Source organism: Vulpes vulpes, chromosome 13 (genome assembly GCF_048418805.1).
Source record: "Vulpes vulpes isolate BD-2025 chromosome 13, VulVul3, whole genome shotgun sequence".
NCBI classification, from domain to species: domain Eukaryota; kingdom Metazoa; phylum Chordata; class Mammalia; order Carnivora; family Canidae; genus Vulpes; species Vulpes vulpes.
The window spans coordinates 38,728,058-38,755,040 of record NC_132792.1 but is presented as its reverse complement, the minus strand read 5'-3'; the positions used below and the strand labels follow the sequence as shown (position 1 = coordinate 38,755,040).

Genomic DNA, 26,983 nt, shown 5'->3' with positions numbered 1-26,983 from the left:
TGATAAAAACAGCACTGAAAATGTATTTTCTCTTCTGATTTTCTTAATAAGATTTTCTTTTGTCTAGCTTTATTGTAAGAATACAGTATGCAATACATATAACATGCAAAATATAGGTTAATCAACTATTTGCTTGTTAAGGCTCCTGGTCAGCCATAGGCTATTGGTAGTTAAGTTTTAGGGGAGTCAAAAGTCATACTCAGATTTTTAGCTATGCAGGATTAGCATCCCTAATCCTTGAGTTGTTCAAGGGTCAAATGTAATTTCTTGGAGTAACCTGATCTTGTCATCTACCTCATTAAAGATGTTTGATCTGGAAGCCAAGGAGGTTTCAGTTCTTCATTATGGTTACCCTGACTAGTTCTTACCTTTATCCACCGATTGCGATCCCAGGTCAGCACTTGATTTCAGTCAGAGTAAGTGTGGTTTGATGCCTACAACTAACTTGAGTTTATACTTACTTTCCATCACTGATAAATGACAATGAAAGTGATATTCTTGTGACACATACCATAAGATTGTCTAGAATAAACTAATGTATAGCATTTGGGGGACCAGAGCTCACACTGAAAGTGGTAATGTTTGTGGAACACTTGGGGGCAAACAGAAGAGTCTCCTCTTGGGTAGACATGATCTGCTATAGGCTTTGGCTGCCCCAGGCCCAATACCTTAGCACAACTTAATCCTTAAGGATCCAGTGGTTGCAGAGCTCAGAGTTATAAGACTATGTGGTATATTATATGAACACAGGGAATGTATAAAAACATAGAATATTTCTGCATGTATATAATAATGGGATTATATAATGGGTTTATTATATAATCCCATTATTATGAAATGTTTCTATGTGTATATATAATGGGATGGGATACTTACATCTGTAAGTATCTAAGTCTAGATGTGCGTACAGCCTAACAAGAACTGGTTAGGCTTGAGATAAACCTTCTACCTGATGGTCTCTCCCTAGTTAACACCTTCCCACAGCAGGAGGAGTTCCTAATCTGATTGGTCAGAGTTACCATTTGCCTTACTGGTCAACACTTTCCTTAATACACACTTAACACATTTCTTTTCAGTTTAACCTTTGTTTCTGCACCGATGTTGCTAAATCAGAGTGTGTTCTATAGACCCAGGCATTTTCTGGAGGGAGAGAGCAAAACGCCTGTCTTCCAAGCCTCAGCTTGGTTCTCCAGTCAAGCTTTTACTGGCAGGTTGGTGCTCCTCCACCATCACTTTAGGAACACTTGTTTTCCCTTATAGCTAAGTATACTCTCTGTGAGGAGCTCTCAGGGTTAGGACATCTTCAGGGAAGAGGAGATGTAAGTGATAGGATTGGGTCCATGGATTAAAACCCTAGGCTACTTGTTGCCTAACCAAAAACCGATCGTAGGCTTTATTGAGTAAGACTACATTTCCTTGTCTCCTTGCAAGCCAAGTGTGGGTATATTCTGGCCAATGAAAAAAATCAAAAGAAACGTTGTTTGGGACTTGTGGGAAGGTTGCTTAAAGGGAGCTGATCCAGCTAGGAGAAGCCCTTTTTTTATCCTTCTGACCTTCCTCTTTCTTTTGGCCTACAGCTGGGATGTGATGCTTGGACTTCAGCTGCCATCTTGGACCATGAAGTGACTTTGAATATGAAAACTATGCACTAGATAGAACGGTGGATCAGAAAGTTAGGAATCTCAGGCTCTGAAGACGCTGTGGAACCCTGTGAAGCCCCAGAGTGCCTATCATTAAACTTTTTCTGTTCGTGTGTGAAAACTAAACTTTTTAAATTTAAGGTACTTTAACTGGAGGTTTCTGTTAAATAAAACTGAACATGGGTCCCTGGGTGGCTCAGCGGTTTAGCGCCTGCCTTCATTCAGCTCAGGGCATGATCCTGGAGACCCGGATAGAGTCCCACATCCGGCTCCCTGCATGGAGCCTGCTTCTCCCTCTGCCTGTGTCTCTGCCTCCCTCTCTCTCTGTGACTCTCATGAATAAATAAATAAAATCTTTAAAAAATAAAAAATAAAAAATAAAACTGAACAAAGGATTAAGTGATACAAACTTCTTTAATTGTCAAAACTTTATATCTAATTTCTAATGGTTAAAATGACTGACCCTACAACCACCATTACCACCACCATTGTCTATAATATTATATAACTAGCAGAGAATCAAATCTCACCACCAACCACAAAAGCCACCAACATTCCAGAAAGAGGGAGCAAAATTCCTGCCCTAATGATGTCTCCCTCACATTCTTGAATTTCTAGAGAAGGTACGAATTCCTTGCTACTCCCCTACTAGAGAACAAAGGTGGAGTTGCACAGACCCAGGAAATGCGATCATAGGGTAAGCACCGACAGCCTGGGTCACACCGAGAGATTGGGAGACACTGATAGGAAGGAGCCAGATCTGCGGTCCCTGTGTCCCACCACAATACAGATAGCCCAGATTCAAAGATTTTGGAGGAATTCTAAGATACAACGGCTGTTCAGATCATGCCTCGGGTGGATTTTAATCACTGTGCTGTCCCAGTGCTCAGTTCAGGGCACTCCCACTGACGGCCAGGCAACAACAGCTACCGATGTGCTGGCTGAGAAGTCACTTTCCAAGTAATACAAGTAACCTTTAGAAATCAGAAAATGGCTTTTTAGTGAAACTAGTATCTATTTATTTGAAGAACCATTTGTTCATTGCAAAGGCAGAGGCTCTTGCTCACCGGCAACCCATTCCCAGTGAACTTCAGCAGTAAGGTTTCGGCAAGAGTTGAAATCCAGAATGAATATATACAGTTTTGTTTAAGCCTAAACCAAACATTCTTATAAGGTAGATGGCCATGTGCTCTGGATAGCAATTTTAAGGTCAGCAACATTAAAAATTCTTTCTGGTGTGAATAAACCATGAACTGAGCTCTCTAACCAAGGGTCTTGAATAAATCTAAATCTTCTACAGTGACTTGAATGCTAGTGTTGTCTGATAAACATTAACATTTAGTAACTGCAAAAATAATAATATAACTCAGAAGCTAATTATCTCTAGGTTTGCTCAACTTGTCGGAGATTTTAGGTATAAAACTGGAGATAAAAATAAATAAATAAATAAATAAATAAATAAATAAATAAATAAATCTTTAAAGAAAAAAGAATTTTTTTAAAAAAAGAAAAGTTTAGGGCACAACTGGTTGGTGTAAGTCAGCTGGCATTCACAAGAAAATCCTCAGGTCTTCCGGACAAAGACACAGGTTGTCTCTGCTCCAGTAGGGCAACCAAACCTGGAGTTGCGGAGGGCCAAATCGAATCACAGATGTAATCCCATTTGGTCATTGCCCTAGGTCAAGAGTAAATAATCCTGTTAAACTTGTTTTAAAATTCCCTGGACACATACTATTGGATTCCTAGATGTTTTGAAGTTTAAAAAAAAACAAAAACAGTATACTAACTAGTATCACATTCCTGCTACTGAATCATCGTGATTAAGGTCTCCCCATACAAGTAAAAGTATAGGGATGCCTGGGTGGCTCAGCGTTTTGGCGCCTGCCTTCGGCCCAGGGCATGATCCTGGGTCCTGGGATCGAGTCCCACATCGGGCTCCCTGCAGGGAGCCTGCTTCTCCCTCTGCCTGTGTCTGCCTCTCTCTCTGTGTGTCTCTCATGAATAAATAAATAAAATTAAGAAAAAAAGAAGTAAAAGAATATTCACTTGGAAATATGAATTTTCAAAAACAAAGAGGTTCTACTTTCTACTCACGTGATCATTCTCGGTCACATGTGGTGAGGCCTGCCTTTCGCCAGACACGACACTAATACCTAACAAATATTTATTAAACTCTTTAAATCAAACACATTTGTTCCTAAGAAGTTTGGGCTTCTTGGAAAGGGAGGCACTGCATCCTCTGTAATCGTGACTACCCGGATGGTAGAGAACTCCTGGCTGTCGGCGTTTCCCTGCCCGTCAGAGCTAAATCCTAATCTCCCCGCTTCCTCAACAGTTATGGGAAAAGATGGATTAAGCTTTCAGGGAACTTGTGAGTTGGAAAGGAAAAGAACCAGCTATAAAAATGCAGAGTTTGGGTAAAGAGAGCAGCCCTGGAACTCGATTTTGGATGTCCCTTTGCCTCTCGCCCAACGCAGGGAGTCTCCTGGAGCCTCGAACACCGCCTGGCAGCCGCGCCAGCTTCTAGGAGCTACTCCTGCCCCAGAGGGAGAAGGTGAGGCTGGGCTCCGGGCACTGCCAGGCTGTGTGCGGGCCGCTCTCAGCGAGTGGCTGACACTGCCTAAGCTTCAGCTGCCTCATCTGTAAAGCAGAGTAATGCTACCTGGAGTTTTCATACAGACTGCCTCCCGGGATCATAGTCGCGATGATAATGCTCCTGTGACCTCCTAAGCATAGGCACTGTGTTTCCATGGACACAGTCTAATAACGACCGGGACCACGGAGCCAGACCAGGACCAAGGGCCATGCAGCTCCCAGCAGACAGCATCTCAATGTCCGGAAGAGTCAGAGCTCTTCCACCAGGGAAGATTACGGGGGGAAATACAGAATTCTGATTACCAGGGCTTGAGAATAAAGTTGGAGGAGGTTGTGGAAGAGTTCTGTAAGGGCATAACAAGTTCAGTAAAGTGGCAGTAATTTTATTTTTAAAAAATTTTATTTTATTTTAGAGAGAGAGCATGAGCAGGGAGAGAGGTAGAGGAAGAGGGAGAGAGAGAATCCCAAGCAGACTCCAGGCTGAGCCTGGAGCCCAGCTCTGGGCTTGATCTCACAACCCTGAGGTCATGACCGGAGCTGAAACCAAGTGCTACACACTTAACTGACTGAGCCGCCTGGGTGCCCTGGCACTGAAGTGATTTGATTTTATTTGATTTATTTGATTATATTTTATTTATTTATTTTTTATTTTAGTGAAGTAATTTCAAAACGAAAGGTGAAAACCAATGTGTGTCCTAAGACCATTAAACATGAAATCCAGTTAATCAGTGAAGAAAGCAGCTATGATCTTAATGAGGAATGTGGAATTCAATGCACTAAAATCAGGAGGAAAAAATAGTTAATAACCTATCTCAAAACCAAGAGAGACCCTGACTCATAAAATATAGGAGTTGGGGTTCACGTTGTGAACACAGTGAGAGTTGGGGGCTTGGCATGCGGTCAGCATCCCAGGGAGCACGCATCTCCTTTCTCCCTGAAGCCGGGGGTAGGTTTGCAGTCACAGGCTGCCGAAGGCGTCTCCCCATTCTGCTTGTGACACTATAATTTTCAGCAGTGGGTTACTGTCTTTGACCCAAGGAAATTTTGGGATACAGTACAAAGACGAAGTAAATTGAATCTGAATCATTTGCACTGTTGTGCTAAGTTCAAAAATAGTATTTTTTTAGTCATCAAGACAACCGGTATATATTTGGTATGTAAAACATTTGCAAGCTTTACACGCTGCTGTTGGGATCCCTGGGTGGCTCAGCGGTTAGGCGCCTTCCTTTGGTCCAGGGCGCGATCCTCCAGTCCCAGGATCGAGTCCCACGTCGGGCTCCCTGCATGGAGCCTGCTTCTCCCTCTGCCTGGGTCTCTGCCTCTCTCTCTCTCTCTATCATGAATAAATAAATAAAATATTTTTAAAAAATAAAAATAAAAAATAAACGCTGCTGTTTATTAAGGTACCTAACAGGCTGGCCTTCGGAAATCAATTTAAATGTGTAATTCGGTAATTAATTTTAGATTCCCGATGTTAAGCTAAATGACATAAACAGGGGCATGCGGGTGGCTCCGTCCATCAAGAGTCTGCCTTCTGCGCAGGTCATGATCCCGGGGTCCTGGGATCCAGCCCCGCATGGGGCTCCCGGCTCGGTGGGGAGCCTGCTTCTCCCTCTCCACCCTGGCTCATGCTCTCTCTCTCTCTCTCAAATAAATAAATAAAATCTTTTAAAAAAATAAGAATAAGTGAATGACATAAACAGTGTTGAAATGCTTACTAGAAATTAAAAGTCATCATCTTAAGAAGTTCACTGGCTTTAAATGGGAGTGCTTTAAGTACATAGGAAGGTTTTTCCTGTTAGAGAAATGTGAAGGGCTTTAAAAGCAAACTGAATATATTAAATTGATAAAAGCAGTGTACAATATTCAAAGGAAGTATGTTAACTAGGTTTATAACCGGAATTAAGGGACGTTGATCCATTCAACCTGAGGTGAAGAGACATAAATCTAAGGCTCCCTTCAAAGCGCTTGTTAAAATTATCAGATTAACAAGCAAAATAGGATTCGTAAACTTATCCATTCCGCATATTTATTGAGCATGTGCCGTGGGTCGGGCATCAGTTTGGATGCTGAGAACACAAGCAAGGAGCAAAATCAAGGGCCACAAACTCTCTATGGGGCCTATACCCATTAAACTCAAGAGCTTCAGGAAAAGCAGCAAAGTTATTTAACGTTTTGCTTTAATACATGGGATATTGATTTTTAAAACAAGTGAGCTAGGGACAGTCTCTTCAAACTAGACCCCAGGGGACCTCAGAAAGTCCACATCGGCAAGGGTGTCCAATCACCCTGTATCATTAGTGCCTAGCTCACATCCAACTTCCCGAACTTTTCAGACTCTTCTCTACCGTCTTTCACATCACTCACAAGAAATCTGAGTTAACCAAGATTCTTTTCTTTAAATGCAGATGTCTCCAAGGTTAGGGGGCGAGGAGATATTTACACCTTCACGTGATTCAATCAGATGGTGCTGCTTCTACCACCTGAGTGAAGGAGTAAACTTTCCGATGGAGGCAAGAGGGCAAAATAACTTCGGGGCTGGAAATGTTTATGCAGAGAAGGGAGATCTCTGGAGTGGGGACATATGTTACAGTGTAGGGCCGGGAGTCCCTGGGGCAGTTGGGAGGTCGGGGAATTGGGTGAGAGATATAGACAGGGCGATGGAAAAATGCAAAGAATCCTCAACGGTTTCAAAAACTGCCTCTACCCAGGAAAAAAAAGAGCAGGAGCCTCCTTTTTTCTTTCCCAGGTGATTATCTGTTCCCAAGACCCAGAAGTCAAAATTGCTTTATTAAAAAGTTCCATTTGGGTAAATAAAACTTATGCAAAGTGACCTGGAAACTCAAACCCACATTGTTTCCATGGGAAAATGTTTCTCGGTCCCACACAGGCCACTTACAACCATTATTGACCATTATTTCTAGAACCAAACTTCACAAAACCACACCCAGGCAGTTCCAGAAACCACACCCAGGCAGTTCCAGAAAACTGTAGAGACTCTACAGAAGCCCAGCAGCGACCTAGACTACGGGTTTCCGGGGGCCAAGCCTATGCTGAGGACGCCCTGAGCTGTGCATGTCGCTCCCACATCCCAGCAGGTGCACGCACTTCACACACTCCACCCCTGTTAGTGCTGGTGGCCCCGGGACAGCTGGGCGACCCCCATGGTCGTGAGCCACGGCCAATGCCCCACGCGGGCATTTAGGCACCAGTCGGAGAGCAGGCGGGCGACGAGGGTGCAGACTGTAGAGGGCTAAGGCCTTGGGCTCTTGAGTCTGGGAGAACCAGGTCAAAGGCCGAGGGGCCATGCCCTGGCCACGACCAGCCACGGGTTACCTAAACTCTCCACACCTCAGTTTCCTCACCTGTGAAGTGGGCATAAAATACTGCCCCCGTCTTGCGGAGTTTCCGAGGAGTTTAAATGAGATAATGCATGTGCATCCGGTACCTGCCACGCGGGAGGGCTCGGGCGTGGATGGCGAGCGCAGCCTCATCTGCGGGAGCCCACAGTCAGAGACACAGCGCCTCTCTTCCGCGGGCCGTGCCATCCACGTGGACGGCAGTGCCTGGCGTCTCGGTCGGCTCAAGTGACTGACAGCTTCTCTTCAACATCCAAGGCACCCGGAAATAATCCAACTCTTATTTGGGGTCTCGATATGCTGGAACGAGTTACAGGCTTATGAACGCTGCTCTACAGGTTGACAAGGATTTGGCTTTATTCCGGGGAGTGAAAATTTCATGAAGACTCGTGGAAGAGTTAGGAAGAAAAAGTGCAATGCTCTAAGTGATGCACATCTAAGTAATCAGTGCCCTTGTGGACATCCGGTCCCATACTGGACCAAAACACCATAGACAGTAATTCCTCGAGAAAAGGATTTTCCTAAACAGATCCACATAAACCAGGCCGAGTTGTTAAGGGGGGAAATGAGTTTAATAATACAGCATTAGATTGAGTATCATCCAGGAAAAGTGTATTATAAAAAAAAAAATGTTTGAATATAAAATCGACCTCTGGTAACTTTAGTGTTGTAAATACTTGTATTATAGTGAGGTAGACAGTTTAAAAAAAAAAACTCTCCATTAGACAGACTTAAAATTTTGTAATAATATTTAAGAAAATGATAACATTATGAAAGAATGAAATATCTGATTAATGCTTAACTTTGTACAACTCGAATATAAACTTTAAAAATATTAGAAATTATAACATTTGAGTGCATATAACGTTTGTACATTAAGATGAATTGCATGCTGTCCACTTCCTCTTTGCACTTTCAGTCACCTTAAATAAACAAATATATACAGCCTTAACAGAACAACAGTGCATCCAAAGCAAATGTGCATTTTAAATTATTTCTCCTGGCCAAGTCTTTTTTTTTTCTTTTTCACTTAGCATTTTATATTAGCATTTCTTATCATTCTCACCCTTTCTTGGACAGTTTATAGTTCTCTGAACCAAACCAGCAACAGGTTTAGATTGAGAGAGAGCAAAACCACTTAGGAAAAACAAAGAGTTTTGTATTTTTTTAATGGTTGGTTCCCTTGTTTAAACCATTTCATGGTCAAAGATGAGAAGGAAACTAACTCTGCAAAGGGCCTGCTTACGGGCAATGTCTGCAAAATAATACTGTTGCAGGCTGGGGAAAGGTCCTGTGTCTGACAGCCTGGGAATGGGTATCTAGATGGCCTGGCGCTGCTCTCTCCAGCTTCCTTCTGAAAGATGAATAATTCCACCCCTGCCTCCTTCCTCACTGTCCCTCCCCCGTCCCCCACCCCAAGCTCAATGTAACACTTTGCTCTTTTCACAGTTTCTCATTACTAAATTTTAAAAACATTGCCTAACTGGTAATTACAATCTGAAACAATTCTTTTGGGGGAGCCCTGGGCTATTGCTGGCTGGTAATCTTTCAGGAATGTTCGAGAGAGAGGAGGGAACACAGATTCTAAAGAAATCTCTGGCCACAGGGAGCTGAGTCCCCTTTCATCCTTCTCTTCCCTGCTTCTGGCCTGCCCTGTCTCCCCCGTCTGTCCATCCATCCGTCCTTCCCTCTGAGGGGCCCAGCATCTTCCCTCCTGACTTCACCCTCTGCTTCCTGGCTCGATTCCCCTCCTCTGCACCTCTTACCTTAGTTACACAGCTTCCCAGCCCTGCTCGCTTTTTGTTTAGCTGGAAGATCACCTTCCCCTTAAAAGGGGATGTCTGAATTTTGGCAAGTTCTGTTCAAAGAAATCAATTAGAAACAGACACTGCAAAAGGGCTTTTCCTGGGTTACCTCCAGCCTGGTTAACACCCCTCAGTGTCAGCCCATCGGAGGCAGGCCTTGTGGTTTCTCATTATCCTTCAGGGGGTTCCATTTGGACTCATTCTTGTCATTCCATCCATACCAGTTCCCCTTTCCCCTACCAGAAAGAGCAACAGTAAAGGCGGCGACCTGAGCCTCCTTGAGTGAGATGTGGGCTGCCATCCCCGCCCTCCCGCAGTGGGAGAGGCCGGGATCTGCCGAGCAAGGTCCCCTACGGGCAGGGCCTTCCCTGGTTCCCTAGGGCTGGGGCAGTTCCTCTAGGTGGATACTCAGGGTTTGGGAGCTCGCAAGGCACAGGCCCTGTGAGGGCCGGAGAAGACCCCCCACCTTCTTCACTGGGGCAGGAAGCAATCACACCAGGGCGTGCTGGTGGAGGTGGAGGTGGAGGGGGTGCTGGTGGAGGTAGGGGTGGAGGGGGGTGATCCTTCATCCCACACTGTTTCTCTTCTTGAGCTACACATTCTCCAGTCCGTGGGGGCGGTGGAGAGCCAGGTAGGCGTCTCTCTGCCCCGCACCTCCTATCAAAACCTGCGAGCGAGGTGCACAAGAAAATCCAAGGCCACAGCAATAAGGGGGAGGGAAAAAAACCCTAAGGCAATCCTCCTCGGGCTCCTTTTCTTCCAGCGTGGCCGGGCAAGGTGTGAAAGTCCGCATCTCCCTCTGGGCGGGCAGGTGGGAGGGCCCCGAGGGGGGCGCGCTGGGCCTGCCCCCCCCCCCCGCCGCGCGTCCGCGCGTCCGTGCGTCCGTCCGTCCGTCGGTGCGTCCGCTCCCCACGCTGCGCCCGGGCGTCGCCGCTACCTGCAGCCGCAGGACTCCACCACCATGTCCTCGTACTGCTTGTAGACCACGTTGTTGCCCGCGTCGATGTACAGGATGCTGATGGGGGTGAGCCTGGTGGGCACGCAGCAGCTGGGCGGCGTGGAGCCGGGGTCCATGGAGTTCATGAGCGTCTGGATGATGGCGTGGTTGGTGGGCTCCAGGTGCGAGCGCAGCGGGAAGTCGCACACGCCCTCGCAGTGGAAGGCCTCGTACTCCAGCGGCGCGATGATCCAGTCGTCCCAGCCCAGCTCCTTGAAGTTCACGTGCAGGGGCTTCTTGCCACAGCGCAGCCGCGACTTCTTGCCGTGCCGCTTGCCGTGGCGGCTGGCGAGGGCCGTGCGCCGCCGGCGGCCGGGCGGGGGCGGCCAGGGCGCGGCCAGCGGGGCCCCCGGGGGTGGCGCGCGCCCCCCGCCCGGCCGCCCCCGCGCCTCGGCCAGCAGGCTGCGGCGCCGCGAGCGCGAGAACACGACGAGCAGCGCGCGCTCCTGCGGCCGCCGCGCCCCCCGGCCGAAGCCCAGGCTCCGCAGGTCGGGCGGCGACCCCGGCCGCGGCCCCCGCGCCCCGGCCCCGGCCCCGGCCCAGGCGGCGCGCAGCTCCAGGCACAGCGGGCCCCGCGGCGGCGGGCGCAGGCCGGGCCGCACGTCGAACACCTCCCAGCCGGCCCGCGGCGGCCCCTGCGGGGACAGGGTCCGCGCGCCCAGCAGCCGCGGCGACAGGCAGGGCGACAGCTGCAGGCGCAGCGGCCGCGGCGGGTCCCGGGGCGGGGGCGGCGCGCGGCGGAACAGCCTCAGCTCGGCGCCCAGCAGCTCCTCGCGCTCCGGCAGCGCCGACACGTCGAACACGTACTCCTGCCTCCGCAGCGGGGCGCGCGCGGCGGCGTCTGCCGGAGACACAAGGGCCACAGTCAGCCTCGCCCCGCGGGGACGCGCGGCCGCGGGGGGGGGGCGGTGCACCGAGGCCGCCCCGGGAGCAGGGGGGTGCACCGAGGCCGCCCCGGGGGCGGGGGGGGGCGGCGACGGGGTGCACCGAGGCCGTGGGGGGGGTCGGTGACGGGGGTGCACCGAGACCGCGGGGGGAGGGGCGGGGAGTCCGGGAGGGGCGGGGGGGGCGAGGTCCTGCTGGAGGGTAAATCGAGACAGCCCCAAGAGCGGGGGGGGGGGGGGGGGGGGGCGGGGTGCAGGCGGGAGTCCTGGGGGAAGGTGCACTGAGATGGCCAGAGGAGCGAGGGGGCGGGGGGGGGGGTCCTGCTGGGGGTGCATGGAGGCCTCCCGGAGCAGTGGGGGCAGTGCACCGAGGCTGCGGGGGGGGGGGGGGGGGGGGGGAGTCCTGCATTGCGACCGCCCCGGGGAGCAGAGGGCGGCGGGGGGGGGGGGGCTAGGGGGGTCCTGCTGCGGGTGCATGGAGGCTGCCCCAGGAGCAGGGGGGCGGGGGTGGGGGGAGCAGGACGGGGCTTCTCCTGGGGGTGCATCAAGGCTGCCCTGGAGCAGGGGAGGAGGGAGTGGAGGAGGGAGCGGGGAGGGAGCGGGGAGGGAGCGGGGAGGGAGCGGGGATGGGCCTCCCCAGGGTCCTGCTGGGGGTAATTCGAGGCTACCCTGGAGCAGGGGGGGAAGGAGCAAGGGTGGGGGGCAGGTCCTGCTGGGGAGTGCATCGAGGCTGCCTGAAGCAGGGGGAGGAGGAGGGGCGGGTCCTGCTGGAGGTTGCACTGAGGCCGCCCCGGGGAGCGAGGGGACGGGAGAGGGCGGGTGGCCCCCTCCGAGCGCCCCCTCCCCCGCCCAGACGTGCGCAACTGGGGGCACCCCGCGGCCCCCTCCCCCGCGGCGGGGCTCCCGGGTGGAAGTTGGAGGCTGCCTGGGCAGGGGTGCGGCCTCCCGGGTCTTCCCCCAGGAGCCCGCGTCGCTGCTAATGTGCCCTTTGTGGCCCTGAGCCCGGGCCGCGCTTCCCCGACCGCCCTTGGCTGCGGGCTCCGCTCACACGCGCGTCCCGGTCGGGATGTCACCTCCTCCGGGGGGCCCTCTGCGACCACCCTGACCTCAAGTAGCCTCCCTGGGCCACCAGCACGGCCCCAGCGGAGGGGCTCCCCTCCGAGTGGCCTCGGCCCTGTCGCGTCCAGGGCGGGGGTCCAGCTGCGCCAGACCTGCAGTACCTGCTGCTCCCTAAGCTATTCTCACTCTGGGGACCCCTTAAAACCATCTATTCGGGCCAGGGCTGGCCTTAGCCACTTGCAGAAATATCTGAGGACAGAGCCCAGGCACTGGGTTTTCGCTAGTTTTGTTGTTGTGCTCTTGGTTTTTAAGGTCGGAGAGGATTTGAAGATGCAGCCCTCCCCTAGACCACCACTCTGGGGTGTCCCAAGTGTCCGCCCATTAGACGCTCTGCTGAAGGATTTAAGCCCAGCACAGGGAGGACAGAATGAAGATCTGCTGTGTGAAGGCTCCCTAGCTTGCTTTTTCAAAGTCACCAACCATTTTAACAACAAAAGAGCAATGAAGCTTTTAGAAGTTGGGGGGGGGGGGGGCAGCAAATGAACACACACACACCAGGCATCCATCCATTGAGAAGATCCTGCAGCCTATGAGGAACACATCAGTTAGGAGAAAACCTCAACCAAACACACACACACACACACACACACACACACAGTGACCTTCCCCTCTCCACCCCCTCACCCAACTTGAAATCTTTTTGCTTTGGAACTAATCTTAAAGATGAGTTTTTCAGTCACAAATAAGAAAAAAGAAATTTAGGGCACGTGATGGGGGAGGTGTTGCAGGGAAATAAAATAACAGGCTTTTAAAATCCAAGAGGAATTCTTTGGGACCAAGGCGAAACTTGACTTCTTTTTTGACACATTTGTGCATGAAGCCAACCCCACTTCAATATGCAAGGCGGAAAGCTAAGCAGATTTTCCTGGGCTGCCTTCTCATAAAATATTTACAACCCAGCAAATACAAAAATCCCCAAAGCCCCCCAAGCTTTCCCCAGAAGCTAGTAAAGTTTGGTTCGATTTCAATAGTAAAAGTGTCACTGGGTCCCGGGGTCGGACCCTCCCTGCCCATCCAGATGCAGCCCCAGGGCATGGGACCTGGAGCCTCAGCCACACCCAGACCCCAGTCTGGGCCCATGGCAGGGCCGGCTACCTCCTTCTAAGGCACATGTCCCAACCTGAGATGGAGCTGTGGGAAGGGTTAGAGAGGTGAAGAGGGAAAAGCTGCTGGAGGCGGTTGATTTATGGAAGCCAAGACCTTCAAACCGACCAGGGTCACATTAAAATCAGTGGGAACTCAGCACACTTTCTTCTCCTCCTTTAAAGAAACCTGCGTCTGACAACCCTCAGCCACCACCCAGATCTCTGGACCTAGTGCCTGAGGCTTTGCTTTCTTGCCTCTCATATTTCTCTCTCTCCAAACTGAGGATGTGATGAGAGGGACAAACCGAAGGCATTCGCTGCACCAGCTACACATCGTGAGGGCTGACATCTCTTTCATCCTGACTTTATCCACAAGCACAGACCAGTCCTGCAAGACACATACTCCTGTGGCTCCCATTTTACAGGTGGGAGAGCCAAGGTTTGCAGAAACTAAGTTAATGACCAACGTCTGGCAGCTAATAAGTGGTAGAGCCGAGATCCAAACTCAAGGCCACTTAACTCCAGAGTGGGAGCATTTAGCCCCTGAGCCCCGCTGCCCCCTTGTCTCTCCATTAGAGCACGGGCACCAGAGCTCGGGAGCAACCAACGGGGAATGGCTGGGGCATAAGGGGTGGGGGGGGTCCCGTCCAAACTGTATTTGCAGGGCTTGCTGGGAATGAGACATGGACTCCCTAGGGACATCCCTGCCACCTCTGCTTACATGACTCTTGAGACACTTGGTCACTGGCTGGATAGTGTAGATGGGAGATATAGAGGCTAATGATTTATTTCTCTCTCATGAGACATGGAGAGAAATCTTTTCTCTCTCTCGCTCTCTCTAAGTGTGGGCTAATGACAGCTAGTCTCCACCGCTGAGTCACATTTCTCCAGTCCTCAAGAACGGTCAAAACAGAGGAAAGCGTCCATAAGGAGGGGGCTCTACTGCTCTGGCAGCCCTGGGCTTTCTGCCGCTCTTTCTAGCGAGAGCACCAGCTCTATCTTTGCGGGGCTCAAGGGAGGACTCAGACCGTAACCTGCTCCCTTCTCTTCCTGCACCAGCTCCAATCCACAGTTTGAATGGCTTCACCCGCATGACTGTGGACACCCCTGCTCACAGGGCCAAGCTTCCTAGGCATGTGTCAGTGGTGTGGACACACTCCCAGGAGGACAGACCCAATGAAGCAGCTGCCCGGGCCCTGGAAGGGGGCTCTGGGCTATGGGGGCAAGAGCTCTATGGTGTGGGTACCTCAGTAGAGCAGGGGCTCTCTGGGCCACTAAACCTGTAGGGGTTCCTAAGTCTGCACCACCAGCATCATACTTGTTAGAAATGGAAATTCTCTCAAGCCCCAGGGGTTGTTGTGGAGGCTAGAATTTGCATTTGTCTTCAGTTCCCAGGTCAGGTTGATTCTGCTGGTCTGGGATCCCACTTTAAGAACCACTCCTGTAGATGAGCAGGTCCCCTTGGCTCTTCAGATTCCCCACCCTGTGGATGGGCACCACTGGGGGTGGAGCAAAACCGGGTCCTCCAAAGCACAGCACCCAGGGCAGGGTCTAAGGTGGTACTCACCAGAGCCAAGTCTAGCTCCTTTTTGCTCCCCCACCTCAACAGCCACACTCACATTTTCTTTTTTTTTTACTCTTTCAGCCACATGTCCTCTCGCTGGGTCTCCAGAACCTCTAACCCCTTAACAGAGGGTCCAAGAAGGTGGCTACTCTGTGCAGCTCTCCTACAGACCACATTCCCCACCTGCCCGGACCTGCTCTGGAGCCATGCATCACAGAAATAGCCCAGAGGAGGCATCCGACCCAGGGAGTGCACACACCGCCATCCCCTGTGACCCTGAAGACACTGGGGCTGCAGACTGGCATCTCGGAGCCCGGCCCTGCTGCAGCGGCCCTGCCGCCTGTGGGTAGGAAGCCAGCCCTTCACACGCCCTCCCACAAGCCTCCTCTCCCGTGAAGGCCTGCCTAAGTGAAGGCTGAGATCATCAAATGACGCTCTCTCCCATCCCCCTCACCAGAAACAAGCACCTTTCATTCTGTTTGTGGCACTTTTTTACAACTCAGAAGTGCATCCTAAGCTTTAGGCCTTTAAATCGAAATCAATCAGTAATAAATCATGGGAGCTTTATATTTTGCTTTTAATTTGCACAGACCTTGGCTCAAGCCTGGCGAACTCAGTGTTTGTGGGTCTGAGACACACAAACCTTTCCAGTTACAATCACTGGACTTGCGCTTACCCATTTTCCCAGGTGGCCTTGGAGGGAGGAAGGGGAGAAGAGACCAAGGAAGGAACAAACCATCCGCGTATTTGAAGGAAAGTCTCCATAATAAATAGGTCAGCCTTTTTTGAATTAAGGGCAAGCCGGTCAAACGCTGAGGTGAGGACACCTCAAACACACACGTCCAGTGGGGAATTCCATAAACAACTTTAAAAGGAAACAAATGAGGACACAGAAGAACTACCTGCAAGGCAGGGACCATAACACCCTTTTTAAATGAGAAAACTGTCCTAGAAAGGCACAGTCCGCAGTGCGGGGGCAGCCTCAGCCCTGGCTGGAGGAAGCTAAGACTCAAACAGCAGGTGGGAAAGGGAAGGATGCTCAGCGCACCAGACCCCAGGCCCCAACACCCCAGAACCTGAGCCCCAGGAGGGCACCGCAGCCAGGGACGCGCAGCTGTGGTGGGAGATGTGCGGCCTCCAGGGCCCCCAGGGCTCTGGGACCAACTCCTCTGGGCCACCCCGTGGAGGGTTTCTGAAAACCCACCAACAATTTGGTTTGGGGCAAGAAGGGCCCGCCCTGCATTTTCCCCCCAGATCTGTGCGCTGCTTGAGGTCCCTCTTAAGAGCCCTGGCGGGATTTTCTGTCACTCGCCGCCAGGAGGTGTCCCCGCGGAGCCCCCTCCCCCAGAGAGCTCGTCCCTGCACTTCGGGGTCCCATCCTCTGGATTCTTGGTGACGCCCACCCCCGCCCTGCGTCCTCTGAAGGCGATCCCATGGCCAGGGCGGCTCAGAGGGCCAAGACCCTGGTGGGCTTACCCACTTCCCTCAGGGTGGGGACAGGAGCCACCGGACTGTCACCCACCTGTGCAAAGAAAAGCCCAGACGTCTCTGCAGTTACACCCCCCACCTCACCCCCATTTTTGAGCCCACAGCCCCACTGGCCGCTTTTGGGTGCACCTGAGCGCACCTGGACACACCTGGGTGCACCTGGGTGCACCTGAGCGCACCTGAGTGCCAGGCCCCCGGGGGGGGGGGGGGGGGGGCTTTGATGGGCCGGTCCCTGAATCGGCACCTTCCACCGTCACACCGGTTTACAGCTGGGGCACCTGGGGCTCTGCGAGCTACCTTCACCTTCCACCGTCTGGGACTAGCCAAGGACCTGATCTGAAGGGTTTAGTTCCACCCACCCCCCTGCGGTCACGCCCTCTTCCAAGGCTCTGACACGCGACACACATTCATCACCAATGCCATCAACTCCAGGCCAATCGGGTTCCCCCAGGATCTTTTATTCCCCCTTACTAGAAGGAAGAAGACCTCAACGCAGGGGTTTCATGGCTCGATTTGGAGTCACTGAGCTTCAGCACCGCCCCGAGGCTGGAAATAGAGTCAGGTGTTCAGGACACGTAAAAAGAAGCCACCAACCCTCTCTCCTGGGGTGAAGGGCTTTGAGTAATTGGCTCCCCAACAATTACTCTCTCCGGAGACACAGTGATAACCTGAGCATCCCGTGTTCTTGTCCTGAGGCCAGCCTCTGCTGCCATCCGCTGCAGGCTGCTGCGCTCACTAAGCATCCTCTGCGGGGCGGATCCAGGAGGCAAGCCACACGACTCCCCGTCTCCAGGGAGCTCTGGCTTCACCAGCCAGAATAAAAACCGTACTGGCAGACACTGGTGCAGCGAGTGCCATTTGCTGCGCATGATCTAAACTCCCATAACTCATTTAAACCTCAAAACTAAGTATAGAAAAGAAAAAGATATCACTGCTATGCTCCCGTTGTGGACGAGAAAACTCAAAATACAGGTTGCTAGATAGCGACTGGCCCAAGATGCTCAGAGGCAGGCGTGGCGGTCTGGCCCCAGCACCTGTGCCACCACCCTGGCCGGCCTAGGCCCTGAGCTCTGGTGAAAAGCCAGAGAAGGCTCCTGTCTTCTGCGCAGCCCATGCGTGGGGCAGGGAGTCAGTGTCTGGTCTCCTAGAGGCAAATCACTTCCCAGACAGCCGAACTGAAGGGATGCTCACAATTTTGAAAGAGAACCTACAGGGAAACAATTCTCCCATCTACAAAATGAGGATCACACCAGCTCAGAGTCACTGGGGGAGGGGTAGCAAGTGAGAGGCAGAGTAGGAAAGATGTTTGTCTGAAGACCTGTGAAAATATTGGTTACTGTTGACAACGTGGAATTAGCACAGGAATCTAGAGTCTAAGAGACGTGGATCTGAATTCCGACCTGCGGCTCACTGGCTGGGTGACCCCGGAAACTCTCGGTCACATCACCCCTCCCAGCCTCACATGCCTCATCTGTAAAACGGGAGAACCGTCCCCCACGTTGCAGAGTCACTGGAAAGGTGGGAGTCCAGGCACCCTGGGCCGTTGCGCCTGGCACACAGAGGCACCTGATGAGTGCAGCGACGTTACTGTAACCCCCCACATCCAAGGAGGCAGAGGATGCACCTGTTCTCCTCTTGGCCTTCTCTGAGGAGATGCAGTCCAGTTATTCCTGGAGGGTCTCCAAAAGCCAGCAAAGGAAAGGTGTTGGCTGAAGGGTTAAAGAAAGGAGCAAGGACTCCCAGTTCCTGTTCATCTGGGATCCAGGGAAGGGCGAGGCCCAGGGGGTTGTGGGCTCCCCACCGTCCCACTGATCCTTTCCAGTGCCCCTATGTCATATGTCATCCACCACTGAGGTCTCTCACCGCTCCCACATGAACACCAGCCTGTAGCCAGAACCTCGTCAAGGATAGGTCCCTCCTGGCAGGTTCTCTCTTCCGCGGGCTCGAGGCCAGCGCTAGCCCATATACTAATCCATTTGGCTCCCTGGCTGGGCAGAGGCAGCCCTGAGAGGCCTGGGGGTTAGTTTCCTTGCCCTACTCTGCACCTCCCACCGTGGAGCCCTCTTGGGGGCACAGTCTGTCCATAGAGCCAGTCTGGGGTGGGGGTGACGTTCTTCACCTGGCAAAGGGCCAGGTATATTGGGCAAGGAGATGGGCCCCTCAGGCTGAGTGCAGCGCCCAGACCCAGAGCAAGTCGCCTGAGGCGGCCCAGTGTGCAGCTGCTGGCTGTGCGTCCTTGCCACACGCTCCCCTGTCCAGTGTCTCTCTAGAGCTCCCGGCTTCCCCGTGCTCTCTCCAATGCCGCACCCTGCATTGCTCAGCTTCCTTCTGCCTTTCAAGGGTCAGAGAGGCCCGAGCGGATCCTCCACAGAATCTGGGGAGGTGTTTGTGGTCTCTCTTCGGAGCCTGGTGGATGTCTCCATGTGCTGGTGGCTGGCCCGGATCCCACAGAGAAATCCCAGCGTTTGCACACCACCAAGCTCTGGCCCAGCCAGAGGCAAACGAAGGAGGGTGGGAGGGGTGGGAAGGTGAACCCCAGATGCCACCTGCCTGAACTCACTTTTGGAAGCCCTGCACGGCCTGAGCCTCAGCAGTGTGAGGCCCGGTCTGGCAGGAGAGCGTGGCCTGCCCTCGAGGTCCCCTGGGCCCTGGGCACCTCCACCCCAACAGGACTCCCAGGAGACTCTGGTGTTTCTCTACAATGAAATGGATCCCTTTGTAAAGTGGGGTCCAAGAGGCGCCAACCCCGAGAGCAGATCAGGAGCCTTCGATCAAGAGCAGCACACCGGGTCTCTTCAGGGCAGTCTCCCCCTGGGCTTCCAGATCTTAATTTGACATCCTTGCGGATGAGAGGATCCCTGCGGAAGCCCGCAGCGATGCCGCACAGCCCCCCCCCCCCCGCCCCCCGCCTCAGCCTGTCCGCCCCATGTCCTTCGAAGGTCACTGCGCGCAGGGCCCAGGCCAGGGGTGCGCACGGGCCCTCGCTGCACCGCTGGCCTGGCCGGGGCGTCGCTGGGAGCCCACCGGGCCCACAGGTGAGGGCTGCCGGGGGGTGAAGGGCAGCGGAGAACCTGCGGGCGGGGGGCGGGGCACGACGGGGCCTGTGGCCAGAGGACTTGGGGCTCAAAAGCAGAAAGGGTTCCCGTCTTAAGTGGTGCCTCCGCCCCGCCCGGTTCTCGGGCTGCAGCGGGGACAGGCGCTCAGGAGAGGGCTTCAGTGCCCGGGGGTCCTGCGGGAGCACGGGGTTCGGCGGGGTTCAGCAGGGGCGCGGGGTTCAGCTTTGAGGAAGGGTCGGTGGGGCCTGGGCCCCGCTCACCCCGGGCTGCCCTCGGGGCGGACGCCGCAGAGAAGGGACAGCCGCGGTGGCGCTGCCGACCCTCCGTCCACGGGCCCTGGGTTCCGACCCCGCGCGACCCCGCCCCCGCCCTCGCCCTCGCCCCAGCCCCAGCCCCAGCAGGCTTCCTAAGTTAGCACCCCCCGCTCCCCTCCCGCACGCCCCCCCGCCCCCGCCCCAGCCTGCTCCCTAAGTTAGGCCCCCGCGCCCCTCCCGCACGCCCCCGCCCCAGCCTGCTCCCTAAGTTAGTCACACCCCCCCCCGCGCCCCTCCCGCACGCCCCCCCGTCCCCGCCCCCGCGGGCTCCCTAACTTAGCCCCCCCACCGCCCCCGCGCCCCGCCCCCCCCCCGCCGGCCGCGCGCCCCGGACCCGGGCCCCCAGCAGCGCTAATGGACTGTCCTGGAAGGCACCGAGCGGCAACCCTGGAACCCATTAGGCCGACGACGACCTATTTAACTCCTGTAAACAGAAGACACCACTTAACCGCCATTGAGCTTAAAAATAAACAGCCCGGGCTTTAAGAGAGGCAGGGGGAGGGCGGGGAGGGGCCTGCGGGGAGGGGCCGGTGCCGGGCAACGAAAGGACGCGGAGGCCCCCGTTCCCGCGAACCGGGCGCGTCCCGGGTCCAGAGCGCACGGCGGCCCGGGCTGTCCCACACCCGACGGCGGACGGAACCACCGCCTCTCGGTACCGCCCCCGCCCCCTCCCCCTCCCCCGCCCCCCTGTGGAAGGGCGCCCGGGCCTCCACTACCCTCGGTCTGGTCCTCGCTCTCCCACATCGGCCTCCCCCTTCTCCTGCCCCCCGCCGCCCCAGGCAACGCTCCCGCTCCCAGGACGCGGGGACCCCGAGGGCGCGGGGAGCCTTAGGCGCCTCCTGCGGCGCGCGGGGTGCGCACGGGGTCCCCGCGGTCCCGGGGCGCGCAAACTCGCAGGTTGCCTGTCTTCGTCGGTTGTGCGCAAGAGGGGACTCGGGCTTAGGGGTTTGGGGTTGTTTTTTTTTTAATGTGGAGAAAGGACCAGGCTGTTTGAGCGCGCTTCGATCCCCTCCCCCACCAGCAGCTCCACCGCGCAAACTCCCGGAGCCCAAGCGCGCCCCGCGCCCCCCGCGCCCCCCGCGCCCCCCGCGCGGGGAAACCTTCGGAGTCGTCCTGCGAGCAGCCGCCCCTGCAGAGGAAGCTCGCCCTGACTGCTGGCCCCCTGCACTCTGGCTGCACGAGGCACTAGGTGCTCAGCCTGCTTGCTCAGGCGGCCCTGGGAAGGGTCTCTCAGGGCAGCCCCTGGGCCTTGGGGACGCGGTGACAGCGACTGATACTTCACAGCAAGCCAACGGCCAAGGCCTCTGTGGTTTGCGGCCTCTAGAATGTTTTAATCATTCCAACCAGCAGAGAAGAACAAGCTTTCAGGCTTCCTTCCCTCACCCCAGGCCTTTTTCCAGGCCCTTCCAGTCCGCCCTGCGGAAGATCCTGAACCCGGACAGCGCTGCAGACCCCACGCCGGAGCTCACGCGGGCGCGCCCTCACACGCAATCCTCTTCCAAGGCTGCTCCCTCTTTCCGGGGAAATAAAGCCTAGATTGGAACCTTCTGCCGGCTTCCTCACTTGGCCGTCTGGTCTGCATTAGTGTTTTTATAAGGGACTCAAACAAATCGAATACAAGGTCACCAAATAATTAACAGTTGTGAATTCCCTCCGTCCCCATTAAAATACTTCCCTGCTTATATTTCATTTTCCGTTTGCCAACGACAACAGGGTCAGGGCAAAAGCGCTGCTGCGCCGATTATGCCACTCTGCGGCCCAGGTCCACCCAGAAACTCGCTGTTTTGCACAAATGTGCTGTACCAGCCGACCTTCGATGGCGAGGAAACTCTGCAGCCCTTCGAATGCCCTCCCTGCAGCCCGGCTATCCCCACAAGGTCCTGCCCGGCCCCTGGATAATCACCGCCCAGAAGGTAAACCAAGAAGCGGACAATCAGCGGCAAAACTTTCCAGCGATTCATTTCTACGGTGTAGAAATGAGTTCCTCAAGGATGTCCCGATCTCGTTTTCTTGGTTTTTATCTGTTCCTGACTGCCTCCTTTCTGAGAAGGCTATTGTAACGACATCAATAACCAGGAAAAAAAAGAATTTTTGTAGGAATCTTGTTATTTCCAAATCATCTGGATACCGAACTCACCGCAGTATTGCTGGACCCATCTTGGTTTCCTCCAAAACCAAGGGTGAGGGTTTTTTCCCTCTCGCTGGAATTAAGTGGCACTTCTCAGTACATAAACGGAAAATCTGAAGTTTGTCTCTCTCTTCTCTTCCCCCCCTCCCCCCAGCCTTGTTCAGTTCAGAGAAGTTCCAATTATCTGCCTTTCCCAGGCCCCAGGGTGGGGGCCCTAGGGCTCCAGGACTAGTGGCTTTTAATGGTACTATCATGTGCTAACTGTAATTTCTTTATAGCCAACCTGATCCACTCTGATCTTATAACAGCACCAACACACACACACACACACACACACACACACACTCACACACTTTCCATCTTTGTGGATCCAAAGTCGTGCTGAAAACCCGATAAGGAGGACTTTTTGAAGATGAGGGGTAGCATGGCTTGTGCCTTGACAGAGAGTACAAAGAGGAAACAAAAGCCCAGCACTGATTCACACTCTCACATCCCAAGTTCCGCTCCAACTCCAAGCTCAGGCTTAAGAAATCACAGAAGAATATTAGACTGAGTGGTAACTTTGCCCATTTTTTTTTTTTTTTGACTCCGGCTTCCTGCCATGATCCTTTAGAAACCTCCTCACCCCTTACCCTATCCACATAGTGCCACAGTTAAGCATGGGGGATCTAGAATTGGCTACCTGCTTCATTCCTCTGGGTGACCTTATGCCACTCGCTTAACCTCTTTGTCTTCCTTAATTCACCTGTAAAAACAGTGATTATAAGCACTTTCCCGACGGGTTGTTGTCAGAATTAAATGAAATAATTCAGGTAACAGATTTTAGCACAATACTTGGTACGCGGTAAGTGCTCAGTATTTGTTGATTATCACCTCTAGATGTTTGGGGAGCAAATTGAAAGGAGGAACATTTAAAAAAAAAAAAAAAGAAAGAAACCTAGCAATAAGGTCTCCTTATTGGGTGTGTGTTAGGGGGAGAAGGTGGCAAGGGTGGAACCGGCTCTCTTTAAAGACCCAAAGTGCTCCCCCGGTTCATTTGGATGGATTTTTATCCCAGTTCACCCACTCTTAATCGCCAGCCTGAGGGCTAACTTTTGAGGTTCAGGGGCTCCCGGGTGAGGAAGGCTATTTACAAATACTGTGCGCGAGTCAGGAGCTCCAGGACTTGGGGACTCCTCCCCCTGAGGGTCCCCTGCTCCGCCAGGCCCAGCCCGCCGCCCTCGACGGCGATTTAAACATCCCGAGGCGAGGCGCCAAGTCCCCCGGCCCGGCCCAGCGGTGGGCGGGCCCCGGCTCCCGCCTCCCCCGCCATCCACCGGGTGGGGAGGGGGAGGGGAGGAATGGAGGAGGGATGGAGAGGGGGAGGGATGGAGAGGGGGCGGGATGGAGAGGGGAGGGGAGGGATGGAGAGGAGGAAGGGAGGGATGGAGAGGGGGAGGGGAGGGTGGAGAGGGGGAGGGGAGGGATGGGGAGGAGGAGGGGAGGGATGGAGAGGGGGAGGGGAGGGTGGAGAGGGGGAGGGGAGGGATGGGGAGGAGGAGGGGAGGGATGGAGAGGGGGAAGGGAGGGATGGAGAGGAGGAAGGGAGGGATGGGGAGGGGAGGAGGAGAGGAGGGTTCGGCGGCCCAGAGTCCCCACGTGAGAGGCGCGGAAGTCCTCTCCGGGAGCTGGGGATGCGGCTGGCGGGTCCCCTCCATCACGGGAGACTAGACACCGTTTGATGTGTTATGACATGAACCCTCAATTAGATCGCTGAGTTGAAACACTCCAATCAGGGGCCCGATGCTAAGCAAGCCCCGGAAGGTCCAGCCCGAGGTCACCGCCGGTGACACATCAAATCAAAATCAGTGAGAGGGAAAGTGAGGCTTTCCCTTCATCAGGCTGGCGCTGCGGCCCGCTACAGCCCCTCCGCGCCCCCTCCCGCCCTGGGCTGCGCTCCTTCACCCCGAGCCGCGCGGCCTCCCCGTCCACCAACGGCCTTGGGAACCCGGCAGCGCCCAGGCGCCCTCCCAGCTGCGGGCCCGGTGGACCCCCGGTGCGGCAGCCCGCAGACCTCGGCCCCGTCCTCCCTGCAGCGCCCCGAGCCCCCCAGGCCGGCCTGCGAGCCCCGGGCTTCCGCAGACGCCCGGGAGCGGCCCGCAGGCTCCCCAGGTCCCGAGCCAAGCCCGCGGGTGGGGAGGAGGCACCTGCGGCCGCCTGCCCCCGGGAGAGGCCCGGCGGCGACCCTCCCTGAGCCTCCCGGGTCCCCACCACGGGCGCGAAGGGCCGTCCCTAACTGGGGGGCGCGACTGGGGCGGACGGAGACGCGCGAAGCGGGGCACCGACGGGGAGAGCGCGGGCGGGATGCGCGGGGGCCGGGCCCGCACCCGCCGCGCTGCCTGCCAAGGTGACTTGTGTAGCCCTAAACCCGCCATAAAATAGCAGGCGTTGATTTGCCGCCCGCACCTTTCAGCAGCTCGTGAACCTCGCTGACCCCCGCGTGGGCAGGAGCAGCCTGGGCAGCCGCCCCCCTGCGACCCCGCTTTCCCGGACCTGGAAGCCAGGGCGCGGAGGGTCGCAGCCGCCCCGCTCAGTCCGGCCGGGATGCTGCGCAGCTGCCTCCAGCGCTCCACCTCCTCCTTGCTTCCTTCGCGTCCCCTTCCTCCTCTTTCCCTGTCCTTCCCCTTCCTCCCTCCCCTCTCGGTTTCCTTTCTCCGAATTGTCTCCCACCTTGAGGGGCCGAGCTCCTGGTGCCTGTGGATCCCTCCTCGGTTTCTGGGAACCAGGGCGCCCGAGGTCCTGACCAAGGCGCTCAGCACGCGGCCCAACGCGGGTGGCAGGAGCGGGCGCGGGCGTTTCCGCGGGCACCCACCCACGCGCCCCACGCCCTGGGAGGGGACCAGGGGCAGGGCCCCGGGAGAAGCTCGGAGAGGAGAGACGAGCGATGCCCGGCAGGGAAAGGTGGAGCATATCCTCGCACCCATGGGCTAAGTACCGACAAGCTGCTACCTGTAGTTGCCCTGCCCCTTGCTCCTGCTCCTGCCCCTGCCCTGCCCCTACTCCTGCCCCTGCCCCTACTCCTGCCCCTGCCCCTGCTCCTGCCCCTGCCCCTGCTCCTGCCCCTGCTCCTGCCCCTACTCCTGCCCCTACTCCTGCCCCTGCTCCTGCCCTGTTCCTGCTCCTGCCCCTGCCCCTGCCCATGCCCCTGCCCCTGCCCTGCTCCTGCCCATGCCCTGCCCCTGCCCTGCCCCTGCCCTGCCCCTGCTCCTGCCCTGTTCCTGCTCCTGCTCCTGCTCCTGCCCATGCCCTTGCCCTGCTCCTGCCCATGCCCCTGCCCCTGCCCCTGCCCCTGCCCCTGCCCCTGCCCCTGTGCCCTTGCTGCCGCTGCCTTAGCAGAGCTTAAACTACCGGGCCGCCGCCTCCGAGCAAGGACCGCCGAGCGCGCGGGGCTCCCGCCGGCTGCCGATCCCCACATCAGCGCAGCCCCGGGCTCAGCGCCCGTGCAGCCGGCTGGGCCGGGCGCCGCCACGCGCGCTTCGCGGACTCATTCCTCCCCCCGCGGGAGCTGCATCCGCCGCTTTCCCCGGGCCGATGGGGGCTCGCGGCTTTCCGGGCTCACCCGTGCCCCCCGCGCCCCCGCCCCGCCGCCGAAGCTCAGGCCTCGGACCCGAGGCACGACCCGAGACCCCCGGCCGGGTGCCGTCAGTCCCCCCGCGGCCCCGCTGCGGACCCAGTCATTTGCCTTCCACCCGCCCCCCCGCCCCCTCCACGCTTCCTCCACCGGCCACCGGACTAGAGGCCACCACGCTGCTTTCTGCAAAAGACAAGAGAAGGAGGGAAGGAAGGAAGGAAGGAAGGAAGGAAGGAAGGAAGGAAGGAAGGAAGGAAGGAAGGAAGGAAAAGAAGGAGGGAAGGAGGGAAGGAAGGAGGAGGGAAGGAGGGAAAGAAGGAAGCGAGGAAGGGAGGCTTGCAAACTGGAAACAACTCTGCAGCCACATTCAGAAACGTACTGGGCTTGAGAAAAACAATTTAAGGGAAGGAAGGGGAGGTGTCGGGGAGAAGGGGTCCGCCGGTGCAGCCTCCCGCCGGGGGCCGCGGAGCTCGGGCCGGGCGTGGGGCGCCTCCCTCGGCACTTACCCCGGCCCCTGTCCACGAAGCTGGTGATGGTGTTGGCCGCCCCAGAGGACTGGAAGAGGCTGGCGTTGATGCCCAGCTTCTCGGCGATGGAGTAGGTCCTGTAGACGGACAGCATGTAGTCGTGCGGCACCGCGCGCGCGGCCCCGCCGGGGGGCTGGGGCTCCGGCGGCTCCCGCTCCAGGGGCTCCGGCTCCAGGGGCTCCCGCTCCAGGGGCTCCCGCTCCAGGGGCTCCCGCGGCGCCCGGTCCCGCGGCGCCCTCCCGTCCCTGCGGCTCCGCGTCCCCTTGGCGGCGGCCGGCTGCGCGGACGGCGAGGACGAGGGGATGGAAGCCTGCTGGAAGCCGGGCAGATCCCACAGGAAGCCGACGAGGAACACGGCCGACAGCAGCACCCGGGGCGCATCCATGGCGAGAGGCGGCGGCTCGGGCGCGGGCGCGGGGGACGCGGGGCGCGGGCGCGGGGGGCGCGGGGCGGCTGGACAGCGGCCGGGCCCGGCTCCCCGCGCGGACTCCGAGTGCAGGGAGCCGGGTCCCAGCCACACCAACTGCGGCCCCGCCACGCCCCCTCCCGCCCCTCGCCGGGAGGGGAGGGGAGGGGAGGGCGGGGAGGGGAGGGAGCGGAGGGCGGGAGGAGAGGCCGGCGGGGCGGCCCGGAGGTGTCGGGGCCGGGGCCGCGGCGCGCGGGTGCGGTGGGGACGCGCTCGGGGCTGCGGGAGGGCGCGCGCTCGGCGGGCCCGGAGCGCGGGGGGCATCTGCGGCGCCGGAGCCCCGGCCCTGTCCGAAGCCCGGCTCCCCCCGCCCGGGGCGCCCCGCGGGCCCCAGAGCCTCGCCGGC

At 56.3% G+C, this 26,983-nt stretch overlaps 1 protein-coding gene across 1 annotated transcript; it reads right to left on the bottom strand.

Annotated features, from left to right (window-relative positions):
* Positions 1-8,159: 8,159 nt before the first annotated feature.
* Positions 8,160-26,633, bottom strand: GDF6 (growth differentiation factor 6). Its single transcript, XM_072734281.1, has 2 exons — positions 26,151-26,633; positions 8,160-11,237 (listed from the first exon to the last, which is right to left on the bottom strand). Exons 1-2 carry the CDS (start codon positions 26,554-26,556, stop codon positions 10,333-10,335), a joined length of 1,311 nt encoding a protein of 436 aa, XP_072590382.1. The 5' UTR covers positions 26,557-26,633; the 3' UTR covers positions 8,160-10,332.
* Between the last annotated feature and the right edge of the window lie 350 nt (positions 26,634-26,983).